Source organism: Schistocerca gregaria, chromosome X, assembly GCF_023897955.1.
Source record: "Schistocerca gregaria isolate iqSchGreg1 chromosome X, iqSchGreg1.2, whole genome shotgun sequence".
In the NCBI taxonomy this organism is placed as follows: Eukaryota; Metazoa; Arthropoda; class Insecta; order Orthoptera; family Acrididae; genus Schistocerca; species Schistocerca gregaria.
This window is the reverse complement of record NC_064931.1, coordinates 149,546,626-149,560,708: the sequence shown is the minus strand read 5'-3', so window position 1 is coordinate 149,560,708 and position 14,083 is coordinate 149,546,626. Positions and strand designations below refer to the sequence as shown.

Below are 14,083 nucleotides of genomic sequence, written 5' to 3'. Positions count from 1 at the left end.
GATGAATATGAGTCCAGTGTTTACCACTGTATAATATTGTTCTACTCAGTAATCGTGCATCAGAAGTAGAATATACCTACTGGGAAAAGAAAACTAAAATAAATTTTTTAAAAAATGACACCTTGAATTAACTTAAAATGGAACATCAGAACTAAAGTTTATTTTTTATTTAAAACCTTAGTCTCATTGCCAAAAGGCATCTTTTCTCCTTTCCCTTAGCCAGATTAGGTAAAAACAGGCAGTTTTGTGTGGATTAAAAAAAAAGTCTGTTCAGAAAACTATTAAATTCACAAATATTCAAAAGGACTATCCCAGTGCTTAACACAGCCCACTTCCTAATACCTATGAAAGAAAAACTTTAAAAGAAGTATCATCATTCTCAGTTTTTAGACTCATAAATTACTTAGGAGGAATGAGCAGATTTGCTGGGGCTAGCCCTAAATATGGAAAAGGGGCAGATGAGTAGGAAGAACAAACCTGTAATGTTTGGATACAGTATTCCTAGAGTCTTGCTTGACATAGTCAAATCGTTTAAATATCTGGGCATAACAGTGCAAAGTGATATGAGCATGTGAAAACTGAGGGAGAGGGGTCAAATAGTTGACTTTGGTTTATTGGGAGCATTTTAGGAAAGAGTGGTTCTCCTGTAAAGGAGACCGCTTACAGGACACTGGTGGTACCTATTCTTGAGAACTGCTCGAGTGGTTGTTATCCGTGCTGGGTCAGATTGAAAGAAGGCCATGAAGTATTTCAGAGGCAGGCTGCTAGATTTGTTACCGGTAGGTTTAAACAGCATGTAAGTGTTGCGGACATGTTTCAGGAAGTCAAATGGGAATCCCTGGAGGGCAGGCGATGTTCTTTCTGAAAACCACTATTGAGAAAATTTTGAAAATGAGCATTTGATGCTGACTACTGAACAATTCTATTGATGCCAACATACATCGCATGTAAGGACCATGAAGATAAGATACGAGATATCAAGTCTCCCAGAGACGTACAGACAGTTGTTTTTCCCTCACTATTTGCAAGTGGAACAGGTGGAGAAACAACAAGCAGGTACATGGTACTCTCCGCCACGCTCCATGCGGTCACTTGCAGAGTATCTATGCAGATGTAGAGGGGAATAGAAATCCATCTTGTTCAGAGCACTGAGAATTGCCTCTACCGAAAGCAGCACTTTGTGTCAAATAACATCAACATGATATTACATAAAAGACTTCATTTTAGTATGATGATAATGACCTCCTTGATACATCAATCTGTACAATGACTCCTTAACAACCTGAAACTGATACTGCTTTCCTTTGCACAACTCTATTTGCAGTTGTGCTTTTCCACTGGCTCTATGGGACTACATGATATGTGTATGTGCTTTTACTGTTTTAAAACACACCCAAAAGCAAAGCATGTAACGTCATCTTAAAGGTCTTTGTTATACTGAAATATACAATAATTCAGTCTATGGAGTATATTAACTCATAGTTTCAACTGGGTGCGCAAGAACTTGACTTGCAAGCAAACATTTATAATATAAAAGATAATACACAGATTACCCATAAGAGCTGTTTAGTCTAGTCCTGTTAAGCAGCAAACGAACACAGAAGCTGTCCTTTGTAATTGCTGTGCCCGTTCCATGAAATGGGAACATTACTGATAAAATGGTTGAGAAAAATCTAGAGTAAACATAACTTTGGAAAACACATGTACACAGATGATTTCGGTGTACATGATATGTCAGTTATCTCCGTAATAATTCCTGTTTCAATGGAGAACACTATTGTAATGGCAGCCAAAAGAATGTAATCTGCTGTAACACACTGTAGCAAAGTTCTCAAAGGAATGCAGTAATCTGGTCATAAAATTTCAGTTTTGCAGCAATGAGCAAATTACCTGGCATTTTGAATGTCAGTTTGCACTCAGAACCAACTTCTGTTATGGGAACAGCTTCCCTCTGCCTCTGTATTTTCTCACGTTGCCTGTTCGATCCTTCCCCTGTCACCTAAGCAACAAAACAAATGTTATAGTGAGAATACAAACACATACACCATAATATTGTATTCTAAGGCAACAAAGTGTAAATACATCATCTGTATAATATCCAGTTTTTATCAGAAATTACTTCAGCATACATACAAACCTTTACTGTAAAAGGTGAGCCTTCTACATGATGGTCTGCAAATTTGAGATTCACGATATAGTACCCAGGTTCTGTGGGCTTGTACGATATATTCAGGGTTCCATCCTCATTATCTTTACACTGTATTTCTGCCTTACTTGGACCTTCAATTGAAAGTGACAGACCACCGTACCCTGAGTAAAAAATAATAATAATAATAATAATAATTAAGCATCAGAAAGTGAGCAGTTAATTTGCCCCCCCCCCCTTTTGTTTACATAAAATAGAAAACTGTTAACAATAGAGCTTTGAAATATTTAAAGCAGATTTGTTGCACTAAATGTTCTCAGCACACTTTTCAAATTAATTCACTATAAAATTTGAGATTTCAACAATATCTGAGACTGTTATCATCCAGAGATTAATGGAACCACATAAATGTAACAAATGTAGCAGTGCCCACTGCAGCTGGAGATTAAATTGATACCAACAATAACATATCATGCATAGCATCTTTGGTTTCATCAGTACATATAATATAGAGCATAGTCCTATGCAGTGGCTTGGTATCACGTTGCTGCTTCGTTATTTTGTAACAATATTTGAAGCTTTGATGAAAGCAAAGTGTAATGCTAATTAAATAATAATAATAATAATAATAATAATAATAATAATAATAATAATAATACACATCCCAGAAAGTGGCAGTCATGGGTTCCTCCTATTATTTTTATCTAGAAAGTATGTAAGGTTGCTGCATTTGACATTATTCTATTGTGGTGGAATGCAATTACCTCCTTCCAAATTCAGAACTTGTTTCGGCAAGTATTTAGTTTGAGAGCCACATTTTATTGAGGAATTCAGATCATGGTACGCTTATTTTTCAGTAGTTTGGCACACACGAAAGCCACTTAAAATGCTACAAAAAATACTGCAGCTAACTAAAGCAGTAAGTCCAGACCTTTGAATCTCTGTACTACTAAATTTACCAAATATATGGGGTCACATTGTGTGCTAATGAAGACCATATGCAATACTGGCAAAAATGTTTTAATATTTTAAAACATGATGTGGTCGAATAACCAAATAATTTTATAGAAAGTGACAACAGTTAAGGAAGTTTACATCCTCCAACTGTATGACACTAAGCAAATTTTATTAGTAATTACCGTACATTACTGTATTCAGAAATATGTCTGTCAAAATACAGAAATAGACGAATAACTGCAGAATTCCTACTCCTTCAGAATAACTGCTATCAAATTAATAAAAATAATAAGGTGTGAGCCTGATAGTTGTGCTCCACGACAGTGAAGTATAATCAGTACCTTCGGTTGCCCTACAGAAACAGTGTAAGTACAGCCAAAATTTCACCCCAAAAAATAAGTCATGATTTTTTGTGAAAGGTGAATATAAGAAAAAGCTTACTATATGAAGAGGGGTAGTTTCACTAACTACAATGCATAAATTCTAGTGACTGTTCATTTTAACTATTTGATGAAAATATTAATCTGAAAAATCATTTGCAATCTATGGAAAATACAGTGTCAGAACACATACGTTATACTAATTGGTGGAACGTAATATTTAAAAAGACAAACTATGAAAACCAAATTGCTGCAATTTAATGAGTTTCTTTTTTAGTTGATCAAAGACATTTTACAGATGTTGGGAGACTTAATGGAGAAATTTTAATAGGACGCAACAGGAAAAAGATTGTTTTAAATAATGATAGTTACCTGCACTTCTTGTATCAACGGTGAAAGAGTTGTCTGTGTGAGTTTTCCCTTCAGTAAGACCTGCACCTGTTACTTTCACTTTTTTTGCATCACCAACTTCCCGTTCACCAACATTTATCTTGAATGGTGAATTGGCAATGTGCTTTCCCAGGCGTTTTACGGAGACAACGTGTTCACCTACTTCTCTTGGTGTAAATGAAATACCTGTAACATACATTTTCTAAGTGCAGTTATTTCACATCTTGAAAGTGGGAAACAGTATGTTGTTAACTAATTTAATAAACAATTCAAAGAGAATAAATTAATTTCACAGGAATCCATCTATAGAGTTCAATGTCAGAAACACAGTACCATTCAAGCATATCAGAACTTTATGTACTGAGAATTTCATTTTATCACAAGGCATAAAAACTAGGGCCGCAATTGAATACCCAGAATTTAGATTGGTTTGCATGTCCTGTTTGTAAGTAATTCATCTGAAATGTAAGAAACTAATTCACTTCTTTGATACTTTGTCATTTGTGAGTTCAACTTAATCCTTTGAAAGCTGAAATTTACAGTTCTGCTTTGATAGCACACATATTCCTCGGTGGAATATTAGTACCAAGCACACAAAACAGTGTTGTCACATCTATGAAGGCCACATCTTTCATAAAATTCATTTATGAGAGTTTCTAATTTTAGTTCTTCTGCTCTTTAGGAAAAGAACTTGGAAGAATTTTGAAACCCTTGCAATATGCACAATATACATCCTTATTAATAAAGGACAACAGGAATATACAAAAATAATTATCACACACCACATCAAATGTAATAATATTAGGAAAAACTGTGTTTTAACAGAAGTGAAATGTTATGCCTCGACATTATTTTCAAAGACATGATTCAAAAATATATTACTTCTAAGTGAAAAGTATGAAGCATTGTAACTTGCCAAAATGTTTTGAACCAACGACAATCAAACATGTACATCTAAGGAGATATATACATATGATACGATATACATAAATCTGGTTTTGTTTGTTACGTCTATGTGAGATTAGCCTAAACAGAGACTGCTCACAGTGTCTCTCGACCAACACTTTGTACTGTCACAATATGTTATATGTAACACCTCTTTAACAGTCTGTGCTGACTCAATGTACACATCACAAGATTAGTTTTGAAGATCTCTCTAAACACGAGAGATATGGCACTTGGATGTTGGAAGAGACAGCCAATATGTGTTTCTGTAATTACAGAGTTGCATAAATTACCAGCATTATAAGCTGCCACTGAAGTACACCCTAGTACAATCTATATATACCAGCATTTTCAATGGTTGCATGAAGTGAGTATGTGCAGTGTGTTATCCTGAAGTTCATTTCATTAGCTATACGTTTATATATAATGTTCATGCAGAATGTGTCAACTGATGAACAACGTCACACATTTCTTAAATAACTGTTTCTGTGATTACATTTTCAGGTTTGTAATTGATTATTAGTTTCTATTCAAGAATACCTACAACGTACTATGTAATCGGGGACAAAAACTGTAATCTGCACTTACAGACATTATCAATATCTTTGAGACATTTTATTTCATTGATACATTGGAAAAGAGGAAAGAGCATTATAGTCATGCATTTTGCTCCTTCCTTTGGCAAATTAGATTCACCAGAGTGCAGTGTATATCAACTTTGGTCTTAGTATTATATTTATGAATAGTGCCATTCGAGCTTACAGCAGTTAATGAATGGAACAGGAGGAGAAGAAAAAGGGGGTTGAGTTATCATTGTATCCTCCAATAGAATGCAGGTGGTGAGATTTTGGTTTGCATGTTCAGTAGCTAATTCTGTTTTGTTCAGTTCATAATAACATTATTCCTGTACCTCCAATAATAAACACCCAGACTTCGATAAAATCCTTTCGCAGTTGTGCGAAGCTTTCTGTCATGTGACAAAGACCAGCACTTAGTCTGACGAAACTTTTAGCGTGGTACTTTGAACCCAATTTATCCTGTAGCTGCTAAACTAAAGTAGAATTATCCCTGCCTGGCTAGCCGTGTGGTCTAATGTGCTGCTTCCCAAGCAGGAAGGCATGCCGGTCCCCGCATGAATCTGTGCAGCGGATTAGTGTCAAGGTCTGGTGTGCCTGCCAGCCTGTGGATGGTTTTTAAGGTGGTTTTCCATGTCGGCAATTGCTGCAGAAACACCGTCTCCACATACATAATAGAAGAATACCTTTTTCACAGTCTGTTAATCTCACTGCTTTTCTTTAGGCTTCCTTGCAATGTTCTGATGCATCCAACTTTCCCTATGTACTTCTCTAGTTGAGAATTGTGAATTATTGTTTATTTGTCTCATAATGTACATAAACTAAATCAGACAAGTTAAACCTACGAGACAGCCAAATTCCAAATGTGTTACCTAAATACATTCCCTTTCATCATTCAGTTGTTTTCTTTTCCTAGACTGAGATCTCTCTTACCTGTAATTCAGATTTTTCATGTTCTAGTTCTTTGAAGCAACAAATTTCCTCATGTACCACAACCTCTCATAATAATCTTTTAGGAAAGATTATCACTTAGCAACCCATCCTCTTTACCTTAGTAATCAACGTAAGAAATTCTTCAGTTTTCACAAAATACTCCAAGTTTAACTAACCTTGGTAGTATCATGCATTGTTTGCTTGGCTGACAAGTTTTCTACACCTTTAACATATAGGTATAATAAAATTAAACATTGTGTGTCACTGAACTATAGAAGCACGAAGTTCTGTTGCAATTAAGTTGTTTCGAGTGCTTGTAGATTGTTGATGCACTTTCATAATCTAAATGACTAAAAAGGTTTATTCCACATTGTAACTACTGCTGCCAACAGACCCAGTCGCTTTGTCATTTGTGGAAATGTGCAACTTGATAACAGCATACTATAGGCAGCATGTTCAAACTGTGACAGTGAAATTAAGATTTCATCAAACATGCAGAAGTGAGGATCAATCTTATAAGGTCGAGGTAACAGATTTGTGGTGATTGGGATGTAAATGTGGCTTTACATGTTGACAATGTCAGCCATCACATCTGGTCTCTCTTATTCATGATAAGATTGTGCAGCATTTGTGAAATAAGGAGGTACGACAAGACTTAATTCCTGTACAGGTAATTAGATTAGATATTATAGATTTTCAAAGCATTAAAGTTGCTCATCAACCTAAAGTTCAGATAAAACATAACTGGAAATAGTATGGTGCACAGAGCATTAAATGCATTAAAGTCATCTGGCATATTAGACATAAACAAAGACACACATCAATGATGTCCCAGGCATGTGACATGACCACTACTGGATTGAGCAGGGACTGCATCTACAAACAGCAAGCTTTGTAAACAATCCATAAACTGCTCTGCACCATGTTGTATTGGTCATAAATAAATATTGACATTCTGGTAATGAGGTTTATCAGCAATGCAGCAGATTTGGAAGCTTTCCAAGGTTGTGTCACAATTCATCAATGGAGGAAACTGTTGCAATGGAAATACACATGATAGAAGCTCAATGCTACCCTTGGAACCAATCAACTTTACAAAATGCTCACGACACTTTATGCCAAAAAGCATACAGTATCATTTCAAGTACAGATCACTGCAGCAGTAATATTAATCAACACTTAAGTTGACTAGAAATTAGCATTACTGTGAGCTATCTCTGGTGTGAAATGCAGGCTGGAAAAACAGGAGTTATTTTGAAAGAAGAGATTAAGTAATTAGGTCATGTCCTCGACACAACAGACATCAGACCCACAAAGTATCTAGTGGTAATACACATGCTAGCACATCCATAGAATCAGCCAGAACAAAACAGTGTCTTGGGAAAACTAAATTATTATGTCAAATTCATTCCAAAAGCTGGCAATATACTGCATTACTTAAACCTTTTACAATGAAAGAACATTACATTCATAGTTAAAAGGCATATGAAAAAGCATTTCAGACAATAAGAAAAAACCAAGATCAGAATCATGCCCTGGCCACCTGTGCATCTGGAAGATATTCCATCATCTTTTGGGTGTGTATCTGAAAAGATACTTTTAGTGTGGCCTTGGAGCATTGCTGGCACAGATCAGGACAGTCAATCCTCTTTGCATCCAATTCTTTAATAGCAATTCAAAGAAATTACTCCCTCACTGAAAAGGAGGATTTAGCTATAGTTTCTGCCACAAAGAAATTCTACTTTTATTTATGCAGAACAAAATTCCACTTATCAACTGACCACAAGCTGCTTCTTTTGTTTGGCCCAAAAGTCAATATTTCAGAAAAACCACTCAGCACATTTACAGCAATGGGCTCCATATCTCAGCTCCTACAATTATATAATATATTGCAAGTCTGCAAGTAAATATGTGAATCCTGGTCCACTGTCACAACTTCCAACGGGGAAATATTTAGCATTTGATAAAGATAAAAATAGTCTGTTCAGTCTACACATGGGGTTGCAGGAATTTATTAAAACATTCTTGAAGTGCTACACATCACAGCTCAGATAACGAGCCCTGATGAAACCTTGTCTGAAGCAACTAAGTGAATAAAAATAGGTTAACCATTGGAAATGCCAGAGGCTACACAACTGAATAAATGCAGCATTATCTGTCTTGGGAACAGTTTGAGAGAATACCTCTAAGCCTCCTGCCCCCCTGTTTCTTAGAACATAAAGGACCACACACATCAAAGGAGCATCCCAGCAGAGACCATGCGCAGCCACCAGCAGCAAACACTGTTCCGCTTGCTACACTCTGAAGAAAGACCACTGCGAGTACCTCTTCCGATGCCCTTCTTGCCTGGAGCCCTGGTGTGGATGTCGGTGTGGGTGTGGGTGTAGGTGTAGGTGTAGGTGTAGGTGTAGGTGTAGGTTTGAAACTTTATGAACGCTCAGTCCTGGGCATGTGCTGTGGTGGCAGCACCACAGTTCCACCTTATGTATGAAACCACCACCAGGGAGGTCCCACAGGTGCCTCTGCCTCCCCCATCCAATCCCACCTGGCACACACACAACAGCTGCCTGATCACCTGCTACAGACCCAGCCTTCTGCAGGATCAATGACTGATGCATTACCAAGCACCAGTACTCTTCACCAGGCCTCAGCTATCGCATATACTGGACATAGAATGGTGTATTTTGGGCAATAACAATTGGCAGCAGAGCACTCTGGGTAGGCAGATGCCACATGCAACATAGGTCCACCATCACTATGTCTGCAGGACATTGGGATAGTCAACTCCATTGATATCTAGCTACTGGACACCAGGGCAACTGCTCTACTCCCTCAATAACCCATAAAGCACAGTACACACCATTTCCAACACTATCTACCAGGCCAAGAGGGTATCACACTGCTGACCAGTGTGATTGGCCATACCGTGTATGGTAGGTATAATCTGTGGCATCATGTAGCCACTAAAACTGGCATCACAGCCTGAGCACTTTACTTTTTTCATTGGCCATCATGCTGCTCACTAAAGCTATCCATCACCCAGATACAGAAAATGTCACTGTGCTATCTGGATTATGTTTGCAGTGTATGTTACATGGATTGAGTGTGACAGTACTGTTGACAACAACTTCCTGTTAAATGGTTTACAGACTTCCACTTTGGCCTGTCCATTGTCCAAGCTCCCTTCTACCAGATATCTCTCTGTAAGCAGCCCTATGTTCTACAGTACCACTGAACACATTTCATATTAATTGTTATGTAGGGGCAACTGAAAATTTGTAACAGACTGGGGCTAACACAAATTTCCTGTTTATCATAAGGCATCATCTTTATCATTAGTCTATCTGTGCGCATCCAGACCTGATGTGAACATTCTCATTGATATTTCCACAAAGGAATTACAAACCTACCAAAAGGAATATAAATGAGAAGATATTTTCAATTTCAGAGCATTTAATTCATTTTATACATTTGCTAGTTTCAACTTGACTTCTGGAGTCTGTTATTAAGAAATTTTTTCGTCATGCTCATGGTAATTTTATAGTCCAACTGTTTGTAAAATTTGAATCCTTGTTATCTCTAATACCTAGGAGTACTGGAAAATTTGTTTCCTAGAGATTGGTATCTAAAACTCTTGAAAAACTGAGGGAAAAATTAGCCTAGCTGGCTTTATTTGCTACAAGTCTCAAGATTTCAGCTGGCTGGACACAAAATTAGCTCAAATTATCAATTAAATTCTTTTGTAACTTTACTCACGCAAAGTTTTTCCACTGCAAAATGTTTGTAGGCAAAAATCATTCTGCCCCCCTAAAATCTTCTAATTGTTATGTGGTTCCATAATTAACAATAAAAACACACAAGGATGATTGATAAGTCTGGTAAATTTCCATGAAAGAATGAAACATTTTTGAGCCACCTTCATGTTTGATAGGCTTGATTATTCTGAACTGGTCAATGTGTTAACTGCAACTGAAAATGGAGAAAACCAAGTTTTGTGCTGTTATTAAACATTATCATTTGAAGGGTTGGACTGCCTCACAAATCAAAACAGATTTAGATGAAGTTCACATGGATTCTGCACCATCACTGAAGACCATTTACTTTTGGATTGATGAATTTAAATATGGCAAGCACCGAAGTAGTATGCTCTGCCGCTACACATGAGGTCACCACAAAGGGAACCCTTGACAAGATCTATGATACGATAATGCAGGACTGCAGAATTAAAATTTGTAAGATTTCTAAGACTGTAGGCATCTCAACTGAGCAAGTGCGTAATATCCTGCACAAGAATTGGCTATGAAGAAGCTGTGTGCAAGGTGGATGCCGTGATTGCTCATAGTCGACCAGAAGTGCATCTAGTACAATTCAACACAATATCCGGTGATGTTTAATTGCAACCTGCAAGACTTTTTGCATTGATTTGTGATTGTTGACGAAACCTGGTTACATGATTAGCCAGCTGGGTCAGAACGACAGTCAAAGCAATTGATAATTGCTGGTGAAAATGCACAGAATAAGGCAAAGACCTTTTTTTTCTTTTTAACCTAATAAGGTGATGGCCACCCTTCCTTTTTTTTAGGATTCCCAAAGAATAATCTTCATAGATTATTTGTAAAAAGGTGGAACTATAAGTGGACCTTATTATGCTTTATTGTTGGATTGCTGAAACTTTCACTGGCTGATAAAGACCAAGGTTGGTACACAAAAAGGTGCTCTATCACCATGCTAATGCCCATCCCAAACATCACGGATAGTAATAGCAAAAGTGCATGAATTGGGCTTTTAATTGGTTCCTCATCCACCCTATTGGGCTATTCACCAGAATTAGCCACAAGTGACTACTTCACAATACCAAACTCAAAACTTTGGCTTGTAGGAAAGAAATTTTCACAAAATGAGGAAATGATGGTTGCAGTCTATCGAGAATTCTGCAGAGTTTGGCAGAATCTATTTTTCTGATGGGATGAAAAAGCTGGAGGATCACTGGACCAAGCATATATCCCTTACAGGGGGCTACGTCAAGAAATAGTGTCAGTTGTTTATGAAACAAAATTTTTCTTGCTTTTTTACCAGACTTATCAAACCACCATTGCATGCAAGCAAATGGTGAGAAACTTTTTTTTAATCTGTATGATAAATCCAATACTTTTTTTAGTGTTTCAGATACTATTTGCAAAATTAAATATAGCTCTGAAAATGTCTTGCTTCAATATTTAGTGGAAATTAGGTCCAATCATTTAAACTCCAATAAAGATCAGGTATAGAAGTGCCATTTTTAGAAACTATAAATTGGAAGTTTGTTTAATCATGTCAGAAACACACACTAAGTTACAGCAGTTTCACAAACATTAACAAAAATACTCCAAACAAATTGATACCAGAAGTATTAACATTTCTGCTAACAGGTAATGGCATCAGTTAATTATATGCTACACAAATACATATTGCTTATAGTGTGAGCAGTATGTAGGTAATTCACATGCGTCCTTGGTGACATCAGTCATATTCTGCAGAGAGTATGTACTTGTGCACAGTTTGCGGACGAGGTGGTTTCTTGTCTGTTCTTCACCACTCTCACATAATGAGAAGTTGCACAAAAATCCCCATTTTCTCAATTTTATCTTCATTCTGCCAATGCCAGGGTGCAGCCTGTTTATCATCTTCCATATGGACCAACTTTTCTTGTGACTTGAAGGGAAGTTATCAGAAGGTATCATTCATACTGCAAGGTGGCTGGATCAGGAATGCCATGTATTTTGTCTGATGTATGAAGATGGTTAAATGAGGCTTTCTGTCACATGAAGGAAGCTCTTTCTTAACTTTGGCCTCTGGGTTTGCCAACTGATACCCTTATAAAGAATAGGTCCCCAAATTCAGTGTCTTAGATTTCTCCAGTCTGGATGCACTCTCATAGTAGACATCTGCTGTAATGAGTCTGGATTTCATTTAAGGTAACATGTACTTGATTTACTTGGTTAGATCTGCAACAAATGGGACAGGTGTATTCTGCAGCTGAATAACAAAGAGCTGTGGGTGAAGATCTCAAGATGTGAGGATGTGGCCCCCAGGTTGTTCCAGATAATTTCCAGAGAATATTGTGCCTTACTGATATCTTCCTTTTGGTGGGTGATCAGTCAAGAGTTACTCCTGGATATTTTGGAGCAAAGCTGTGTACTGATTTACATGATTCTTTTGAGAGTAAGAAAACAATCTGCAAAACTCCTCTGGATTTGAACCTACCTTTAGCACCTTCAAGCATTGCCTTTCAAGCAGATAGGGCAACATCATGTTTACAAAAAAACCTCTTTGCATCTTGTGGGCACAGCTTATCAATAGTGTAGATATTACAGACTATAGAAACTAGTTCATTTCAATGAAAAAATGTCTATTCTTCAGAAAGCACTAAATCATTTGAATGAGTTGTTTGTCACTCTATAGACTTTACTGAGGGGTGTACAGCAAGGCACTGTGTTGTAGGCCCATATCAAGTCAATAAAAGCTAGCACACTGAAGAGGTGCAGTAATTGGGAAGTACCTCTTCCTGGTCAAAAGTGTTCTTGTTCTGGTATTAGCAATGAGTCTACACCGTCAGATGCTCAATTCAAAAACATTCATCCTAAGATCTTGTATAAACGACACAACAAAGTCCTTGTAGTTGTTGGTATCACTTGTGTTCTTGCATGGCTTGAATAGTTCAAGGACTCTGCTTTTCTCCATAGTTTTGCTTTTTTGCTTTTATTCAGTACTCTGATCAGATCATGCTGCTCACAAGTGGACCTGCAATTTCATTTGTGGAAATGTTGCTATGTATTGAGGTCTTAGTTTTGTCATCACAGAGGTGTCTAAGTAACATCCAGGCACTGTAGCTGTTTCTTCCCAAATCCAGCTCTTCCATTAATTTAGTCCACTGGCTGCATTTGGATTCAAAAATTGAGACTATGAGACACAGCTCCCTTGAGATATTTGTCACTGAAAGGATCCTTTTTGAATATGTCTTAGAAGGGAAAAAATCAGTTTGTAGATACCCTCTCCACATGAAATCACCATGAGTTGTCATACTTTTTAAAGTACTTACACATTTGAAATTTAAGTAGTCTAGCTTAAACTGCAACTTAGTGTGTCATCTTTACAGTGAGTAGCAATCTATCCTTTTCACAATGCTGTTGATATTCTGACCACGACTTTCCATTGTTTGATCTAGCTTAATGTACATATGATAATTAAAAAAATTTAATTCAAGTACTCAGTAAAATGTATATTTAATTGACAAATGTCATTTAACATCAGAAATGACATTATAGTTTCAGAGGCACTTACCGATATTATCATTTGGCAGTCTTTTCAAGAAGCAAGGCTCTTCAAGGCCACTTGGTGCTTGAATTGAAGCATTCAAAGATCGGATGTCAGCATCAGTCACCTTACCTGGGAAGGACACTTCACTGCACGAACCTACAGAAATCTGATTCCTTTTCCTACCTTCACCTGTGTGCAAAAATAAAAAGAAATCTCTCAAAAATTAACATATCCAAACAAGTACAGTACAGATTACACCCATTTCTCTGTCATTTAAGTCATGTAAGTATAATGACACTGTTGTCATAAAATTTCAACAGAAAAAAATTGAGACTGTCATATTACAGATTCTAATAAAAACAGAGATTGTTATTAAACTAATTTCAAGGACTTATGAATCGGACAAATTATTCTGGATTGACAAATATTTTGCAGTACAGCAAGGAATTACACAAATAATA

At 36.9% G+C, this 14,083-nt stretch overlaps 1 protein-coding gene across 4 annotated transcripts in view; it reads right to left on the bottom strand.

Annotated features, from left to right (window-relative positions):
- The window catches only part of LOC126298936 (filamin-A), a 496,221-nt gene that overhangs the window by 30,038 nt on the left and 452,100 nt on the right, over window positions 1-14,083 (bottom strand). For all 4 annotated transcript variants that reach the window (XM_049990534.1, XM_049990536.1, XM_049990533.1 and 1 more), the window contains 4 exons: window positions 13,647-13,811; window positions 3,856-4,059; window positions 2,138-2,310; window positions 1,891-1,999 (listed from right to left, as the gene is read on the bottom strand). In XM_049990534.1, coding sequence (XP_049846491.1) covers window positions 1,891-1,999; window positions 2,138-2,310; window positions 3,856-4,059; window positions 13,647-13,811 — 651 coding nt within the window. The remainder of the gene's footprint in view (window positions 1-1,890; window positions 2,000-2,137; window positions 2,311-3,855; window positions 4,060-13,646; window positions 13,812-14,083) is intronic.